Source organism: Phocoena sinus, chromosome 1 (assembly GCF_008692025.1).
Source record: "Phocoena sinus isolate mPhoSin1 chromosome 1, mPhoSin1.pri, whole genome shotgun sequence".
NCBI lineage: Eukaryota > Metazoa > Chordata > Mammalia > Artiodactyla > Phocoenidae > Phocoena > Phocoena sinus.
Window position 1 is genome coordinate 108479550 of NC_045763.1, and position 20102 is coordinate 108499651.

Consider the following 20102-nt stretch of genomic DNA (forward strand, 5'->3'; position numbering starts at 1 on the left):
TTCTGTGTACTGGCTCACCTTGTCCACCAAGTCCATGCTTAGCCAGGCACTGCAGTGATGAAGAGCATGGCCAGTGTCTGGCTGAATGCCAGCTCCACCACTTACTGGGGTGCGACCCAACTTACTTGGGCAAATTACTTACTGTTTCAGAGCCTCAGTTTCCTCATCTCTAAAATAGGGATAGTAGTAGGACCTGCCTTCTGTGGTTGTTGTGAATGAGTTAGTATGTACACATAGTAAAAATCTTAAGTATTATTTAAGAAGAAAAGAGAGAAAAATTATATAAGCAGATCTTAGAGTTAGGAGATTTAGTTATACTGGGGAAATATCTCTCTCTGGCTACAATTAACCATTCTGTGGAAGATCTTTTCTAGTCCTTAAAGGTAAACATTTGAACACTAACCTGAAAATGTAGGAGCTGAAAGAGTCTCATTTTATTCTTTGGTGTTGTATGATAAGATACTTGGCAGATTTCTTGCTTCGTTGTTTTTGGTGTCAGGCTAAAGCTAGGGTGACTTATTTCAACAACTCCCTTGGATTAGGGGTTAAAGCACCTGGATTTTATTCCCATCACTAGGTGAGCCCACAAGCTTGTTTCAGCCTTCTGTGCTGTCTCTCCACCCATAAGGTAATGGTAAGGAGATGGCTTAGAGGAAAGAGCAGGTCAGAGAGCACTGATGCGAAACCTGGGAGAAGCCCATTCACACCTGTGTGCTCCGTCCGTTCATCTGTAAAATGCCGTTGATTATTATTATTAGAAATAATCTTTGCTACCAGCTCATCAGAAATGCCTGGCATATTGAGGTGATTTGATATTTGTAATATGTTTAGAGTTTCTTTGGAAGGAGAGTGCAACACAAGTGCCAGGTGTTTCTGCTCTGGGAGGAACTGGGTACATCACCACGAGTCCAACCACATTCTTAGTACATCATGCTGAGTATTATAGAAAAACCGAAGAACTTTAAAACAAGGTTCTTGTCTTCAAAGAGCATAGTCTACATAGGGAGATAAAAAATACACGTGGGGGCTTCCCTGGTGGCACAGTGGTTGGGAGTCCACCTGCTGATGCGGGAGACACGGGTTCGTGTCCCGGTCCAGGAGGGTCCCGCGTGCCGTGGAGCGGCTGGGCCCGTGGACCATAGCCGCTGGGCCTGCGCGTCCGGAGCCTGTGCTCCGCGGCGGGAGGGGCCGCAGCAGTGAGAGGCCCGCGTACCGCAAAAAAAAAAAAAAAAACAAAGAAAACACATGGGACTATTCAATTCAACGTATGATTGAGTGCTAGAATGTGTGATGCAGACAGAAAGTACCAGAAGAAGTTACAGAAGGAGACTATATAGATGATAGCTTCTTTTTTTTCCTGAGGTGAATGTTTTCTGATGGCTTTGTCCATGCAAGATTCACTTACCACTTCTGTTTTACCAGTGATTCCCGATGTTTAGTGGGAGGTTACAATATGGTGTATGATCATATATTATGTTGAACTTGACAACCACAATCCGTTTTATAATCTAAACTGGAAAAACAAAAAAAGCTAAAGGTGGTGGGGGATAAACATACAACCTTAAATATAATCAAGACCAAAATATTTTTAGGATGCTTTCTCCCAAGGTCAGCATAGAAACATTCCGTAACATTGTATTCTATTTCTTTTTCCTGACTTCTTCATTTAAAAGAAAAAAACGTGATTATACGCACTCAGAACTTCCATAAATTCCTTTCATGGTCTCAGGTAAAATCGCTGGGACTGTTGCAAATTTCTAAATGAAGAAATAGACATTTAACACTTGACAATGATCATATTCAGTGCCAAGTCCTAGAATATAATGGACCCTCCCAATTTTAGTCCAGTTCTTGAGGCCTCTCAAAGTGTATGTAACACCTAAGCTACTTCTAACTCCCTTTGATTCTTTAGCCAGTAATCCTGCCTCTAATATCCTCATTCAATCCTATACCCCATGGATAAGATACCAGAAGGTAGAGCGGGAGGTGCGGGGGGACAGTGGTTACCAAAAAACCACATTGGAACTGCCCTGGAAGAAGCAGTGACTGAAAGTGTATCTTGGTTTTCCCTGTTTAGGCTTCCCTAAATAAAGGGCTTTCTCATTTGTTCTCTGGCTAGGTTTGGGAATATTTTCTTGACCTTTATGCTTCAAATTAGCCTTGCAAATTGGCTCAAAAAATATCTTAGCCTTCAAAGATGTTCTTTTACCTTCTGCATTATGGATCATTCCCATGCTTACCCATGCCTACAGCTCCTGTCATTAAGCAGTGAGAACACAGGACACGTACTCAGCATAATTTAGTAGAAAGATGATAGAAATCAGGGGACAGAACTGATTGTATTGGCTCAATAGTTGATTTCAAAAGTACCTCCTTTAATGTCTCCCCACCCTGAGGCCCTGAGAATATAAACAGAGAGTAATTTGTTTCATGGTTTGAAATTGGGTTGGGTTGGTTACATTTCAGAGCCATCAGAGGTGAAACACCAGATAGTTGCTATGGATTTGGAGTACTCAGTGGTTTCAAAGCATTGTATTGAAGAAAGAAAAACCCAGGTTTTTGAGGGTTTTGTATTTGGATGTAGAGAAATGTAAGGGAGGATATACGGCTAAAGATAAAAATGTCTTTCTCATCTGCTTACAAATGCCTGGTACACGAAGCTTGGGTGGGAGGCTTGTATGCTTGGCAGAAAGTCTTAGTCACCCCTCAGCTGCATTAGCACCAGGGCCTTTTGGCCGGAATATGAACATCTCCCTTTTCTTTAACCCTGATGGAAGCTGAGGAACCATCTAGCTCTGCACCATCAAGTTGGCGGTGCTTTAGCCTTGGTCCTGCTGTAAGGGTGTTTGATGTCTCTGTTTTTGCTCTTTTTGCTCCTAGTGTGCCCTGGAGATGCGAGATTTTCCTTTGGCAGCAGGAGGCACACACCCAGAGAATGCTGGAGCCGCAAGGGGACAGGACCCACTTCCACAGCGGAGAAAAACAAAGAGGAAAAAGGCGTGCAGGTGGCCAGCGCTAAGGGACTCACCCAACAAGCAGTGGGCCACTGCCGCTGTCCTCAGCAGCTGTTTCTGCTGCAGCCCGAGAGGAACTCGGTGAGCCCGTCCCTGTTTGTGGCTGCAAGCTCAGGATTTCAATCAATGCATTCCAGTAACCCTAAAGTGAGGAACTCTCCGTCAGGAAACACACAGAGGTGAGGGCTAGGGCCTGGCCCAGCTGCCCTTTCGGGATGTCATAGTGGACCATGAATGCTCATTGGTGGAACAACATGTTGAATTAGAAGCGAATGGGGAAAGAAAAGAAGATAAGTAAATAGTGATAGAATAGTGAATCAGAGTTTAGGTTAGAGTTTTCCTCTGTTATTATTTGTCCATTATTACCTGGCCGCTCCTATTTACCACCCCTCTCCTCACCAAAACGTAAAGAAAAAGACCTTAAAGACCAGCCAGTACAGTGAGCTAAACTTGGCAAATGAGGAAACCGAGACCTGGAATGGTGAGGAGGCCTAAGGTCCTAGAACTGAAACACCAGCCCCTGGACTCCCACCGTGAGGCTTTTTCCTCTGTTCCATGGAAGTTAAGCTGACGCCCTAAAAGAATTGTTTCCTTCTCCCCTGGCGGCAGTGGTTAGTGTGTCTGCTCTGGTGTGATCCTGCTTGTTCAGGGCGTATGTCCTGGAGGGTTTCCCTAACCTGCCAGTCATGGGCAGGTTTCCTCGCGCTCTCCTGGACCTGCTCGTATTTTCCAGCAGGGAGGCTAGTCTCCTGTTACAGCTGTTCCTTGTCATCAGCCGAGGGGCGGGTGGTATTTTGATCTTAACGATGTCTGTTTGTTTACTCTGAGCTAGTCTTAGTGTGAGAGTCATTTCTCTATGTACATAGAAACCGTTGTCCTTTGTTGACAGAAGCCCTAGAGATGGGTCCCCATGTGACTCTAGGGTTCCCAAGGCCTGGCAGGCCACTCTGCTTGATCCTCCTCTCTGTTGAGAGCTCTGAGATGAGAGCAGGGGAGGAGGGAGCAAGCAAGTGGCTGCGGTGAAAGGTGGGGTGGTTATTTAGTGGTCCAGGTCTCCTTGACCTGTGATAAAAATCAGTCCTCCCTAATTTGTGCTGCCCAGTTGCATCCGGTGTCTGATCTCCCTTTGTTATTTGTGTCTTTTAGTAGCCCTAAGTCAAAGCAGGAGGTGATGGTCCGTCCCCCTACAGTGATGTCCCCATCTGGAAACCCCCAGCTGGATTCCAAATTCTCCAATCAGGGTAAACAGGGGGGCTCAGCCAGCCAATCCCAGCCATCCCCCTGTGACTCCAAGAGTGGGGGCCATACCCCTAAAGCACTCCCTGGCCCAGGTGGGAGCATGGGGCTGAAGAATGGGGCTGGAAATGGTGCCAAGGGCAAGGGGAAAAGGGAGCGAAGTATTTCCGCCGACTCCTTTGATCAGAGAGATCCTGGGACTCCAAACGATGACTCTGACATGAAAGGTATGTCTATAAGATATTTGAGACTCAGAGGGCAGTAGGTATTCCTGAGGAAAGGCCTCTGACATTGGTGGATGCCAGAGAGCCTAATAGCAGCCAAGTGGGGAGAGTAGGTGCATCAGATTCAGGAGTTCTCGCAGTTTAAGATGGAACTATTTCTGGTCGTTTTCCTACTAACTGAAGAATAGTTTGGAACCACCTTGTTGACTTCTTGCTCTTGAGGATGCAAGCGTTTTAGGATGTTCCATGGCCCTAGCCACGTTCTTGTGGATGTTTCTGGCCTCCATACTCTTTGTACTTAAGTGTCAAGCCGGTAGCTCCAGTTTGTCTATGCCAGGGTCCACCCTGGAGCGGTCTTTCTGACACTCCTCTTCTCCATCAAATTCATCCTTCAAGACTTGGCTTTTGTGCACTCTGGCTGCCATTTGGCCAGAGTTGTAGGCACAAGAGGCAGCCCTGGCACTAGTCCAGGTTTGTCACAGTCAGTTTCAGTGTGGCAGGAACGAGTGGCTACATGTAGTAGAGATACAGTAGGCACCAAAATGGAGTGAGCCAGAAAGAGTATAGGACCAATGGCTGTGGTTTTAGGCTTTCTCCTCCTAGTATAAAATAAAAAATCTTAACTATAGGCCAGAACATGAAACTAGTATTCAAGCAGTGGAAGTGTTACTTCTCGACCCAAATTTGAAATGAGAACCTGGGTGATTGTTCCCCCTGTCTTTCCTTTCTTCTTTAGGTGTTTGTAGGAGGCCTGTTACGAGCGCCAGCACTATGCTGGGGGCTGGGGGTGCCATGGTCAGCAAAAGAAACAGTTGCTATCCTCAAGGGTTTGAATGCACCTAGACAGCAGATCATTAAACAATTACAGTAAATTTGATAAATGCTGAAATAAGGGGAGCTAGGGGGCTATGGGTTCAACTAGCAGGGGCAGCCAGTCCAGGAGGATCCAAAAGGGGTTTCCAGGAAGGAGGGACATTTATGCTAATATCTGAAGAATGCATAGTAGAGAAGTAAGGAGGTGGGGGAAGAGTGCTTTGTAATTAGTCATTTAGGGAGAAGTGTTTTTATAAATAGAAGAGGTTTCCTCTTAGCAAGGTACTTCCTCCTTGAAATTCTCAAGGTGTTTGCATTATGATGCTGTAAATGCTGGCAGAAAAAAGAGTTTTATTCTTTCGGTGACATGACTCTTTTCATTCTTTTAGAATGTAATTCTGCTGACCACATAAAGTCCCAGGATTCCCAGCACACGCCACACTCAATGACCCCGTCAAATGCTACAGTCCCCAGGTCTTCCACCCCCTCCCATGGCCAGACTACTGCCCCAGAGCCCACACCTGCTCAGAAGACTCCCGCCAAAGTGGTGTATGTGTTTTCTACTGAGATGGCCAATAAGTAAGTTGATGGCTATGTCTTGCTATTGGCGTGGCTTGCGTGTTTGGGCATCTAAGTTCTTACTCCCTTTGAAGATTGATCCTTTTTTTGCCCACTTGTATTATTACTTAAAGTTAACGCTACAGAAAGAGGTAAAATAAAATATAAAACCTCCCCACCCCTACTCCCCAGAAGCAACCATTGATGATACTTCCTTGGCTTTCCTTCCAGAAATTTTTTGTACTTGTACAAATATACATATATATACTTTTTTAAGCACAAAAGGGATTGATTGCACAATATACACTTTTCTGCAACTTAATATTCTTTTTAAAATGACACAAGTAATGTCCATTTTGGAATAATTAGAAAATGTAAACAACTAAAAAAAAAATCTCAGGAATTTACAGAGATAACTACTGTGAATATTTTGGTACATACGTCTCTAGTGGATGGATGGGTCAATGGATATTTATTTATTTATTTAAAATGTGAATATACCCTAGTTTTTTTCATTTAAGATTTTAAAAATTAAGATATAGAATGAATCTTGGCAGCCTTTAATTATTATTAGGTGTGAGAATTCATTTTACCCTTCTTGGGTTGGGAATTTGAACTAGGATGCTCTATAAAACACCTACTAGAGTGGATGGCTTTGAAGGAGAAAATCCTGGGGGTTTTTAGTACCTCTTTTGAGATTTGCTAATGGCTATCTTTTAATTTCAGAAGTTTGATGATAAATGATAGACAAATAATGAAAACCTTTTTCTCTTGATTTCTTCTCATTCAACATTGCTGGTGGTTCTTTATACTTCTCCTTCCTCTCTTATACCAGTTTAATCGGGTTAAAGTGCTTTAAATTTACAGTTAGTGAAATAGGAACAAGTCCTAGTGTGTGCATCTCTTCTGTCTTTGCAGAGCTGCAGAAGCTGTATTGAAGGGCCAGGTTGAAACTATTGTCTCTTTCCACATCCAGAACATCTCTAACAGCAAGACAGAGAGAAGCACAGCCCCTCTGGTATGTCATTTTGGAAACGGAATAATGGTTTAAAGGTTCTGCAGTGACTGTAAAGGTGGGAGATGGTGAATTTCACTGATAGGGAGATAGTCTTTTTTTTCTTCTCCCAGTTTTATTGAGATACAACTGACTGACAGCACCATATAAGTTAAAAGTGTACAGCCTACGGTGCTGTATACTGTATACTTTAACTTACATACGTGACGAAATGATTACCATCATCTCATATAGATACAAAATTAAAGACATAGAAAAAAAATATATTTTTTTCCTTGTGGTGAGAACTCTTAGGATGTACTTTCTTAACACCTTTTATATAGAATATATGGCAGCATTCATTATATTTATCACGTTGTACATTACATTCTTAGTACTTATTTATTCTATAACTGGAAGTTTGTGCCTTTTGACTACCCTCCTCCAATTCTCCCTCCCCCAGCCCTCCCACTTCTGGTAACCACAAATCGGATTTCTTTTTCTATGAGTTTTTTTGTGGTCATGAACCTGCAACACTATGTTAGTTTGTGGTATACACGTAGTGATTTGATAGTCTAGTTACTGTCTATCACCATACAAAGATATTACGTACTCATTGACTGTATTCCCCACAGTGTGCATTTCATACCCGTGACTTATTTATTTTGTAACTGAAAGATTGTACCTTTTAATTTTCCTCACCTATTTCTCTTCTCTCCCCAACCCCCATCTCCTCTTTCAGCTACCTGTTTGTTCTCTGTATCTATGACTCTGTTTCTGTTTAGTTAGGTTTGTTCATTTGCTTTGTTTTTTAGGTTCCACATGTAGGTGAAATGATACACTATTTGTCTTCCTCTGTCTGACTTACTTCACTTAGCCTAAACCTTCTAGGTCCATCCATGTTTTTGAAAATGGCAAGATTTCATTCTTTTTTATGGCCAAGTAATATTCCATTGTATATATGTGCCACATCTTCTTTATCTGTTCATCTATTGATGGGCACTTAGGTTGCGTCCATATCTTGGCTATTGTAAATAATGCTGCAGTGAACATAAGGGTACATGTATCTTTTCTAATCGGTGTTTTTGTTTTCTTTGGATAAATACCCAGGACTGAAATTGCTGGATTGTATGTTAGTTATATTTTTAATTTTTTGTGGAATTTCCACACTGTTTTCCATATTGGCTACACCAGTTTACATTCCCACCAACAGTGTATGAAGGTTCAATGGGAGATAATCTTGATGGTATAAACTACATTCTGAGCATTTAACCTAATTGTGTGGTTTTAGGCATATCACACTGCATTGGCCTTTTCTACTAACACGCTGATATATTGATGAATTACTAGGAGAGAAGAGGTACAAAATAAAAAAGGAGATATTTAGATATCTTAGGATTTCCATCATGTAGCCATCTCTGGGAAATTCTGAATTCAGACCCTCTGTAAAGAGCAGGATTTTAAAAAATAGCAAACACTCTTGAGTTAACTGAAGAACAGAGAAAAAGCAGCAACAAAAACTGCAGTACTGGAGTACATGCTGATGATACCATAATTAAGGTCTCAGTGACTTTCAAAATGATTCTTATTTATTTCAAAGTGAGAGAACCATTGAATGCTTTTAATTGCTTGATATTTCCAAAATTATAGTAAATGTTAGTCTGTTTCCTCTCTGGAACTTAAGCACCTACTATAAATTACATTAGAAAATGCATATAATGGTTGTTTTAATACATGTAGTGTTCCAAATTGAACCAAAAGATATTTCTTGTGTCTCACATTGTCAAGGCATTGCACCGAGTGCTGTGGGGACACTAGAGGTTCAAGATACAGTCCCTGCGTTCAGGAAGCATAAAATCTAAAACTTGGATGAGTCTTAAACGTGGGAAAAGTTAAATGACAATAAACGACTGAAGTGACAATTCAATACAGAATGGATGACATTTCGTCCTTGTTGTATATGAACATAGAAGTCCCCCCTGTGACATAGCAGGCTTAGGCTTTCCTAGGCCTAGGAAAAGAATTTCATGTCCCTCTGCATCTCTGCTACTCAAGGGTAGACGATGGATATATATAATATTTTAAATGTATATATTTTTAAATTTATTCTTTAAAAATATTTGTTTAATTATAATTTATATTGTTTTGGAATGCACGGGGTACATTGCAACTCAAACCGACATTTTATTGACTTAATGACAGATCTTAAGTCATTAAGACAGTTTTCACCTCCACCTTCTCTGGTACTAAAATGAAATCAGAAAAGGAGTTTATAAGGAGTGAATTGGGAATAGTCCAATCACCATTGCTCCAAATCTAAAATATAAAGGGTGGTACTAAACTGTTTCTTCTGTCACGGTCACCTTGTAGAAAATCAGTGACCACCCTTAACAACAAAACCAAACTTAAACTAGCACTGGAGAGAAAATTAAGGTGACCTCCACACTCCAGTTAAGGAGTCAGAGAGACAGAGGACACTGCAACATCCAGAGTCATCCAAGTTCAGCCAGTCTTACCCCACCAGTCTCGGTCTGCAGACACAGATGCGTGGAGAATACCAGCAAGTGGAACATTTGCATATATACCCACGGAACGTGAACTGTTCGTGTTCAGGGATATGTATGATGATTCCTGTACAAATCTGCGCCTTGATAAACGTTCCAGAGAGTAGGTGGGGATGTAAGTAAGAGTGTTAGGGGTTTGGAAATACAGTCTGGATTAAGCGAACAGGTAGGAGCAAGTGAACATCAAAAAGGGATCACGCGGCTCACTGGAGGCTGGTGAGAGATCCCTTGATGGAGTCGCTAGACTGGGCCTGTCTGTTCTTCATTACCGCCCTTCTCTAGTACCAGTACCTCCAGCAGTGCCGAGGTGTAGACCCAGAACATTACGAGTCCCTCTTCCAGACACTGACAGCGTCCGTGTCACCTATTGTAGGTGAGCGTGCCTTTACCCAGGACTTAGTATAGCATCGGTACTTAATAAATAATAATAAGGCGATCATCCAGCCTGTAGAAAGGGCCGCGTGCTGTCTATTGGAAAGAACAGATCAAGAGACACCATGAGCTAGATAGCCTCAGATTTCTCTGCAGACCCTTCCTGCCTACAGATGGTCTTACTACAGTTAATGTACAAATTCTCGTATGGAATCAGTGATCACAAACTGAAAACAGAAATCGGAGATGTCAGGCCCCTGGAAACTCAAGGATAGGAGTACTTCACTAGTCACCGTGCCAGGGGAAACACTGAAGTGGAGCGGCCGTACCTCCCGCCTCTGACGGGCAGAGTACAGAGCTGGAGGTGACAACGACTTTCTCTTTCAGTTGAAAACATTAGACTTTTTGATTGACAATGAGAAGTCTACATACCCAGTTATACTTTCGGGGAAAGAAAAAGGTGTTAGGTACAGCCTCCCACATACCAAGAAACTAATCTCTCCCTGAATCAGAAACACATAGTAGACATGTGATATCAAACCTGTTCCTCGAAATAGATACTCAAATGTATTCACTTTGGCAGCGTGGCTTTCCCTTGGCATGCTTTAAAGTTATTCAGCAAGGGAAAGAGGATGCCGTTTGACAGCAAAGTGTGAGAAAGAAATCAAAATGTCTGCATGTCCAGAGTGGGGTTGTACATGAGCAGTTTCTACAGCAAGTGTCAGTGTAGATTTATGTGGCTGGGACAAGTCCTTTATAACATATCTTGCTCTTTTCATTGCCCTTCTGTTCAGTTCACCAATGATTTTTAAAATCTCGTTTATCTTCAGAACACACAGATATCTGCCCTTCGGAATGATCCGAAACCTCTCCCACAACAGCCCCCCGCTCCAGCCAACCAGGACCAGACTTCCTCCCAGAACACCAGACTGCAGCCAACTCCACCCATTCCGGCACCAGCACCCAAGCCTGCCGCCCCCCCGCGTCCCCTGGACCGGGATAGTCCCGGGGTAGAAAACAAACTGATTCCTTCTGTAGGCAGCCCTGCCAGCTCCACTCCACTGCCGCCAGACGGTACCGGGCCAAACTCGACGCCCAACAACCGAGCAGTGACTCCCGTTTCCCAGGGGAGCAGTAGCTCTTCAGCAGATCCCAAAGGCCCCCCACCTCCACCGTTGTCCAGTGGAGAGCCCCCCCCGCTGGGAGAGAACCCCGACGGACTGTCTCAGGAGCAGCTGGAGCACCGGGAGCGCTCCTTACAGACGCTCAGAGATATCCAGCGCATGCTTTTCCCTGATGAGAAAGAATTCCCGGGAGGACAGAGTGGGGGACCCCAGCAGAGTACTGGGGTGTTAGATGGACCTCAGAAAAAACCAGAAGGGCCAATACAGGCCATGATGGCTCAATCCCAAAGCCTAGGTAAGGGACCTGGGCCCCGGACAGACGTGGGGGCTCCATTTGGCCCTCAGGGACACAGAGATGTGCCCTTCTCTCCGGATGAAATGGTTCCACCTTCCATGAACTCCCAGTCTGGGCCCATTGGACCCGACCACCTGGATCACATGACCCCTGAGCAGATAGCGTGGCTGAAGCTGCAGCAGGAGTTCTATGAGGAGAAGAGGAGAAAGCAGGAGCAAGTGGTCGTGCAGCAGTGCTCCCTCCAGGATATGATGGTCCATCAGCACGGGCCGCGGGGAGTGGTCCGAGGGCCTCCCCCTCCGTACCAGATGACCCCCGGTGAGGCCTGGGGGCCTGGGGGTGCAGAGCCCTTTGCTGACGGGATCAACATGCCCCATTCTCTGCCCCCGAGGGCCATGGCTCCCCACCCCAACATGCCAGGTAGCCAGATGCGCCTCCCTGGATTTGCAGGAATGATGAACTCTGAAATGGAGGGGCCTAGTGTCCCCAACCCAGCATCTAGACCAGGTCTCTCTGGAGTCAGCTGGCCAGACGATGTGCCAAAAATCCCAGACGGTCGAAACTTCCCGCCTGGCCAGGGCGTCTTCAGTGGTCCTGGCCGAGGGGAACGTTTCCCAAACCCCCAAGGATTGTCTGAAGAGATGTTTCAACAGCAGCTGGCAGAGAAACAGCTGGGTCTGCCCCCGGGGATGAGCGTGGAAGGCATCAGGCCCGGCATGGAGATGAACAGGCTGATCCCTGGCTCCCAGCGACACATGGAGCCGGGGAATAATCCCATCTTCCCTCGCATACCAGTAGAGGGCCCGCTGAGCCCTTCTAGGGGTGACTTTCCAAAAGGAATGCCCCCACAGATGGGCCCCGGTCGGGAACTTGAGTTTGGGATGGTTCCCAGTGGGATGAAGGGAGATGTCAGTCTAAATGTCAACATGGGATCCAACTCTCAGATGATACCTCAGAAGATGAGAGAGGCTGGGGTGGGGCCCGAGGAGATGATGAAACTCCGCGCCGGCGGTGCAGACATGCTACCTGCTCAGCAGAAGATGGTGCCCCTGCCCTTTGGCGAGCACCCTCAGCAAGAGTATGGCATGGGCCCCAGGCCGTTCCTCCCCATGTCTCAGGGTCCAGGCAGCAACAGTGGCTTGCGGAATCTCAGAGAACCAGTTGGGCCCGACCAAAGGACTAACAGCCGGCTCAGTCATATGCCACCACTACCTCTCAACCCTTCTAGTAACCCCACTAGCCTCAACACTGCTCCTTCCGTTCAGCGCGGCCTGGGGCGGAAGCCCGTGGATCTCTCTGTGGCAGGCAGCCAGGTGCATTCCCCAGGCATTAACCCTCTGAAATCTCCCACGATGCGCCAAGTCCAGTCGCCAATGCTGGGCTCGCCCTCGGGGAACCTCAAGTCCCCCCAGACTCCATCGCAGCTGGCAGGCATGCTGGCGGGCCCAGCTGCTGCTGCTTCCATTAAGTCCCCCCCTGTCTTGGGGTCTGCTGCTGCTTCGCCTGTTCACCTCAAGTCTCCATCACTTCCCGCCCCATCACCGGGATGGACCTCCTCTCCAAAGCCTCCCCTTCAGAGCCCCGGGATCCCTCCAAACCATAAAGCACCCCTCACCATGGCCTCCCCAGCCATGCTGGGAAGTGTAGAGTCAGGTCAGTATGCTTTCATCCTCACAGTTGCACCTTAAAGCCAGAGATTGCAAAAGCCTGATGTACATCCTTTAAGAAAACTGGTGTCTTAACCTGATTATGCAACCAAAGGAGGTGGCTTTTGCCAAGATGGACGTAGTTGTGGCAGAGTGCGTAATCGGTACTTCCACGGGGTTATGCTCTTAGTGCAGAATATGTTTCTCGGATAGGACTGGGAGGAAAATGGGAAATGTGTGTCATTTCACTGAATGATTTACGTTTGCACAGTGAACTCACGGTGGTGCAATAGAATGTCTCAACAGTGGGTAAATGTGCCTTTAAATACTAGATCCACCCACTTCAAAGGGCTGCCCTTCATCATGTCAAGAGAGTCTGAGTATCATCCCAAGCAAAGAGGAGAGGCTGCTGAGAGACTTGAGTGGTTCTCGTAAATATGTGTTGACCATAGAAACTGTTACCGAAACATTCTCCTTGGTAAACTGCTGTTCTCAGAGATCAGCTACGATTTATTAGTATTTTCTTCCTAGGAGAAGCTCTCACTGATGATGGTGGTTTTGTGAACGGGACCAGAGGTGGTCAGTGGAAGATGAGCACTGAGGTATAAATACTAGGTCTGTGCTGTCTCCACTTGAGGAAGACTAGAATCAGAATAGGATAGGAGATTTATCCTCCCAAGCTCAAGTGTGTCTCTCCGTTAGGTAGCAGTTCACAAAAGCAGTACAGTGGAGTTGCCCCCTCAGACCTTTTCAGTTCAGACATCTTGGTGGCAGAAAATCAATCAAGAGCGTGTGTAGGGCGATTCAGTTAGTACCTGGGGTGGGATTGCTAATCTGGCTTCCTAGCATACTAACGCCTGAGTCGAATTCTAAATTGTGATTGGCAAGGGAAAGAGATCCATAAGAGTTGCCTGTAACCCATGGTTTTCCCAAGTTTGAGCTAATATTTCTTATGCATTCTTGGTGCGTTTGTCTTCCCATCTGCTGAGCTGTCACCTCCATCTCACACTGCAGTCTCCCTCTGCACACACGCGGAGCTTGACTAGAGACTGATGATTCATGTCCTGGGTCTAATAACACTGTCCTGTTCATCTGTCTCATTCCTGGCCCTGCTCGTTCATAACGATAGGCCCAGTAGCTTTCAAGAGAAATCTAATTCCCTGCCCTTTTTTTATTTTGCTTTCTTCTCCTAGGTGGCCCCCCACCTCCTACAGCCAGCCAGTCTGCCTCTGTGAGTATCCCGGGAAGTCTTCCCTCTAGTACACCTTACACCATGCCTCCAGAGCCGACCCTTTCCCAGAACCCACTGTCTATTATGATGTCTCGAATGTCCAAGTTTGCAATGCCCAGTTCTACCCCGTTATACCACGATGCCATCAAGACTGTGGCCAGCTCAGATGACGACTCCCCTCCAGCTCGTTCTCCCAACTTGCCATCAATGAATAATATGCCAGGTAAGAAATCAGGAAGATAGGATATGGAGCTAGCTCTGGACAAAGGAAAACTTCTTGAAGTCTTTTCTTGATGGCCGGACGTTCACCAAGTTGGAAAAGTATACTATCTGAGTTAGTTTCAGTAAAACTAAAGTGTCTTGCCTAGAGGAAGAGAATGATCACAGTATTTTTTATTAGCTTAATTCAGAATTTGTTGATAAGAAAGCAGGCTTCTTTATAGTTCTTGTCACTTTCTTATGGAAGTTTTGATGCTTCTGTGTACCTAGATGCTTTTTTTTTTTTTTTTTTTTTTTTGGTGGAGGTTGGGGAGGTCCTCCTGGCACATAACTGAGAGCGGTATCCTTTTAACATGCTGATCAGAATGTCTTTAGTCCTCAGATATTTTCCTGGAAGGGCAGCCTCAAACCACAAGCAGCCACAGGATTTCAGACAATGGAAAGCCCCTATTTCCTAGAGAATCGCTTTCTTTAGAACTAGAGAGAATAAAATTCCTCCCTTCCCTACTCATTCTGTTCTCCTTCACCCCTACACCTCCCATCTCCCCAAATCTCACTAATAGGACATGATCTGGGATGGTGAAGGTGGTCAGTAAAGAGACCGTGACTTTTGAGCCATGGGTTTCTGGTTCCAGTTCCATTCTGATTGTTAGGGATGCTCTTTATCATCAAGCACCATCCTTACCATTCTCAGTGGTTAACTCCATGGAGAGACCAAATATTTAAATGTCCCAGAGACCATAGTAGAACCTGTGTGTTTTCCTTTTCCATTAAAAGTTAGCTTTTCTTTACCGTTTCACGTAACGTAGAGTTCGAAACGCTCTTTCTGTAAGGTAATATAAAGTAGTGATGTCAAGTATCGATTGAAAAAGGCCTGTTTGGTTTCCTTGTTGTTATTGCTGATTCTTAGACTCATAGGACTGATTAGTCCTCTTTCTCCAAAAGGACCAATACTAAGCCATCCAGGCAAATTGTTTTCTTCTGTATTAAATGTCTCCAATGAAGAAGACTGTACTCATTTGCATATTCACTTGTAACTTTTCACACAGGAGACTTTCTTCCTAGCTGTCTTCTATATACCTTTATGTCCTACAGTTTAAGACTCAATAATATATTGTCTTGTAGAGCTGTTGGTTTGTGTGCCCCAAAATGTATTATAATCTTATTGAGGGCAGAGATTGTGCATTGTATGTTTCCCCAGCACAGTACCGTGCACACTTGATGCACAATAGTTTTTTTGTTAATTTGATTTATGATAGTTTTCCTGAGTTGCTTTCGGTTAAGTTGATTCCTTTGATATCTTTGTTTTTCTAGGACTGGGCATTAATACACAGAATCCTCGAATTTCAGGTCCAAACCCCGTGGTTCCAATGCCAACCCTCAGCCCAATGGGAATGACCCAGCCACTTTCTCACTCCAATCAGATGCCCTCTCCGAATGCCATGGGACCCACCATACCTCCTCATGGGGTCCCGATGGGGCCTGGCTTGATGTCACACAATCCTATCATGGGGCATGGGTCCCAGGAGCCTCCGATGGTACCTCAAGGACGGATGGGTTTCCCCCAGGGCTTCCCTCCAGTTCAGTCTCCTCCACAGCAGGTTCCATTTCCTCACAATGGCCCCAGTGGGGGGCAGGGCAACTTCCCAGGAGGGATGGGTTTCCCAGGAGAAGGGCCCCTTGGCCGCCCCAGCAACCTGCCCCAAAGTTCAGCAGATGCAGCACTTTGCAAGCCTGGAGGCCCAGGGGGTCCTGACTCCTTTGCTGTCCTGGGGAACAGCATGCCTTCAGTGTTTACAGACCCAGATCTACAGGAGGTCATCCGACCTGGAGCCACCGGAATACCTGAGTTTGATCTGTCTCGTATTATTCCATCTGAGAAGCCTAGCCAGACACTGCAATATTTCCCTCGAGGGGAAGTCCCAGGCCGTAAACAGCCCCAGGGTCCTGGACCTGGGTTTTCGCACATGCAGGGGATGATGGGCGAACAAGCCCCCAGAATGGGACTAGCATTACCTGGCATGGGAGGTCCAGGGCCAGTGGGAACTCCGGACATCCCTCTTGGTACAGCTCCATCCATGCCAGGCCACAACCCAATGAGACCACCAGCCTTTCTCCAGCAAGGCATGATGGGACCTCACCATCGGATGATGTCACCAGCACAATCTACAATGCCCGGCCAGCCCACCCTGATGAGCAATCCAGCTGCTGCCGTGGGCATGATTCCTGGCAAGGATCGAGGGCCTGCCGGGCTCTACACCCACCCTGGGCCTGTGGGATCTCCAGGCATGATGATGTCCATGCAGGGCATGATGGGACCCCAACAGAACATCATGATCCCCCCACAGATGAGGCCCCGGAGCATGGCCGCTGACGTGGGCATGGCTGGATTTAGCCAAGGACCTGGCAACCCAGGAAACATGATGTTTTAAGCTGCTAAGATTGGATGTGCCGATCCTTGTCAAGATGAGATTCCAGGTCCTGAGAGCTGCTTTGAGGGAGTTCCAGGAGTACTGTTGGTCATGCAATAGGAGAACAGAGACCCAAGGGCTGCTTTGGGGGAGGGGGGAACTCGAGAATGTATGGATTTATCTGAAAACAAATTATTCATTTAATCAACAGGTGTGTTTTTTTTAAGATTTATTTTTTAAAAATTATTTTTGTGGACTTGGGTATCCCATGATGGCACCTACTTTTGGGAATCTGTAGCCGTGCTTTGAGAATTGCCATGGGTCATGTGTTGCACCATTCTCTGTATGTTTACGTCCTTTGGACTGGCTTCTCCCAGGATTCTTTTCTGGTTTTGTTTTTGCTTTGGGCTTTATTTTTTTTGTGTGTACTGTACTATATTGTAAAAGGGATTTTAGCAGAGACTTTAGTCTTTGGGACAAGAGAACAGGAATGCTGGGCTGTTTACTTTAGGTGGAGAATCCATCTTCAGACCTTTGGACTATTTTCTTTCAACTCCAGTGTATAGAAAAACCAAACTACGACCTCAGAGCAGAGTATTAATGAAAAGCACAAAAAGAGGAACTAAGTTCAGCGAGGGGTGGGGGGAGGGGGGAGATTTTTCTTTTTAAAAATAATGATGCTTAGGACATTTGTTTTTCAGTTCAAGTGCTCTTCAGCACTGTCTGTCTCTCCCAATCTGAAGACCCACCTTCACATTTTTCTCTTGTTTTCCCTCCTCTCTCCTTCCCTATCTTCTTGGTTAAGTGAGTTTCCTCCTGTTGTGTCCCCCACTGGTGACCCCCTGCTTCCCTCCTCTCTTTTTCCCTTTGGCAGCTGCAATACACGGTGTTATTTTGGGGAAATAAATCTAACGAAGCCTCGCCTTCCATGCCGAGCGTTGTCCCGGCTCTGGGAGGGAAAGGTCTGTCTTTGGGATGCTCAATGGTCTTCTTTGCCCTTCGTCTTTTCTTCCCCAACCTACCCTTCCCTGCCCACCTTGTTTTCTGTTCTCCTTTTATTAGGAATTCCCAAGTGAATTTTATTAATGTGGGAGTGGAACAGATGCTAAAAGCTATCCAAGATTTTGTTTTTGTTTTTAATTTTTTGTTTCCTTCCCTTTCCTCCCCGTCCCATGCGTCAAACGTTCTGTGTAACCTCCATTAAATTTGGTACAAAACCACTCACCAGAGCTGTGGTGTCAGAAAAATAAAATATATTGTTTCTTACAAAACTGAATTGCCTCTTTTGTCCATTTGGATTCCTGTTTGTTCAGTATTGGGCTTATTAGTTGCCATGTGACCCAGAAGCATAGTAGCTTTGTATCGGAGTTGATCTGGGTGAAGGTTAGGGGAAGTACATAAAAGTGCTTTTGCAGATGAAGCGTATTGCTTGCTGTTGAGTAACTACTCGTGTAGACTGATCCTGTGCTGTTTCTGTCCCAATCAGGAAATCCTAGCTATAGGCAGAAGAGCAGCCCTGGTCCCCATGCCCCACCTCTAGAGGCAATTCATGGTCTTTACTGGGAATTTTTGTGAGAGCCAGTGTAATGGTGTGAAGTAATTAAGAGGCCAAAGGTATATTTTTAGTTATTTGAAAAGCCATGAAATGTCCCTGGAGCTTGTCAAGGTGAAGTATTCTTACTGCACCCGCAATCGTGGGTTTCTGTCGTCCGTTCTGCTTCCCCACCTCGCTGCCCGTCCGCATACCCTCTGCAGGCCCTGCTCAGTCTACACAGTTCACTTCCACGCACACACCTTCGGCACGTCAGCGTGTGTCCCGCAAGGTACGCCTCTAAGGGACCAGCTGTTTGTGTTTCTGTACAGTTAGGTTTGTTCTGGTGTGTGTATTTGAGTTGTAGGCGTCTTTAGCTAAGCAAGTGGGCATCTGTGTGCATGTTTGTTCTCAGGTGAGAGAATCTAAGCGAGGAGCAGCAGGTGCAGAGTCGTCTGCAGACAGGCTTGTACAGATTGGGCTCTGCTGGTGTTCCACAGTCTGAGTTTTGCCTGTGAATGTTGCTCTCTCTCCCCGAGAGTGTTCTGAGAGTCGTTTTCTCTTCCACCTTCAGCAGCACTATTTTCTCAGTAACACAAGAGCCCCGGACCACAAAAGTGAGATTTAATTTGAGCACCTCCTCTACCAGTCACGTCCACTCTACTTGCATTCCCTTGCAAATTCTTGAGGGGCCCTAGGAAGTAGGTCGTCATCATCTCATTTGCAGTTGAGAAAACTGGGCTCACTGGTTTAAGAATTCTGACACAATCAGATCTTTACAGAGGGTCCTGGGCGGTGAAAATTTTACCTTGTGGAGAAATTAGGAGAGTACAACGAGCATTTTGTTTCATGAATTTAGCCCTGTTCCTAGGTTCTCTGGCTTTGAAGTAATAGAAGAGAACAGGGAAACAGCTAGGCATGGGGAGCGTGAGATGAGAGCCCTGAAAGGAAGGCTGGGACCTGGCGTTTGTCCACTGGTCCGGCTTCGTGGGCAGCCCCACTTCCTGCTGCATCTCATAGTGCTGTGGTCACTAATGCTGTGTGGTCCCTTTGCGTCTGTCCCAAGGAGGGGAGCCAAAGGCAGGCAGGAGTCTTGTGGACCCTTGCTGGGAGAGAGGCTGGGGATGTGGCACTCCGCGCTGCCCCCTGCTGGAGAACTTGCAGCAGTGCAGACCAACTTACCCGTTTCAAAGGAGCTGGGTTTTGAAAAGACCCCTTCATAAATCTTCATTCATTTACATTATCAGCTTATACATTTCATCATGATGACATCTGATAAACCAAGTTCATTTGGGGTTTAAATGTAACAATTTCTAATTTGCCACTCTTGCTATGAAGTAAAATCACATTTGAGAGGTTGGATGCTTTTGCATGGAGAACTAATGATGCAAGATTTTTTAAAAAATCAGCGAAGGGGTGATAAAGGTGTTTCATGTTAACATAATCCCGTGAAAGCCAAGGCAGTCTCTCCCACTCCTGCCCCTGCCAAAATTTTGGGATTAAATGAAGGAGATACAATAATGATGTGTAACTTCATTTCTGGGGTAAGTGGTGAGGTGTGGATCATAGCATTATTTCTTAAGGACTAATGAAGCATATGTGGTATTTTCCCTAAAACAATGTGAAATAAAATTACTTTTTTAAAGGATCTGCACTTATAAATGAAAACAAGCAAACATAACTGAAGAGGCCTTATGAGGGGTTGGGGCAAGAGAAAATAAGTTTTAAAACAATTTTACATATTTTAAAGCTATGATCCAAAAAAATTGATCCAAAATTTCTCCCAGCCTCCCTGCTCTCCTGTACTTCTTGATACTGTGATCGTGATGCAACTTCTGTCATCAGGGCAGCTTCCTGGCCATGCGACCTG

General features: G+C 45.6%; 1 protein-coding gene across 7 annotated transcripts in view; it reads left to right on the forward strand.

Annotated features, from left to right (window-relative positions):
• The window catches only part of BCL9 (BCL9 transcription coactivator), an 85456-nt gene extending 67484 nt beyond the window's left edge, over positions 1-17972 (forward strand). For 4 of the 7 annotated variants that reach the window (XM_032649462.1, XM_032649472.1, XM_032649481.1 and 1 more), the window contains 7 exons: positions 2881-3193; positions 4161-4477; positions 5677-5866; positions 6764-6863; positions 10606-12847; positions 14034-14294; positions 15605-17966. In XM_032649462.1, coding sequence (XP_032505353.1) covers positions 3141-3193; positions 4161-4477; positions 5677-5866; positions 6764-6863; positions 10606-12847; positions 14034-14294; positions 15605-16722 — 4281 coding nt within the window. In that variant the 5' untranslated portion in view covers positions 2881-3140 and the 3' untranslated portion in view covers positions 16723-17966. Of the gene's footprint in view, positions 1-2880; positions 3194-4160; positions 4478-5676; positions 5867-6763; positions 6864-10605; positions 12848-14033; positions 14295-15604 lie in introns of all 7 variants that reach the window. The other 3 variants (XM_032649452.1, XM_032649500.1, XM_032649492.1) reach the window with 3 other exon arrangements.
• The last annotated feature ends 2130 nt before the right edge of the window (positions 17973-20102 follow it).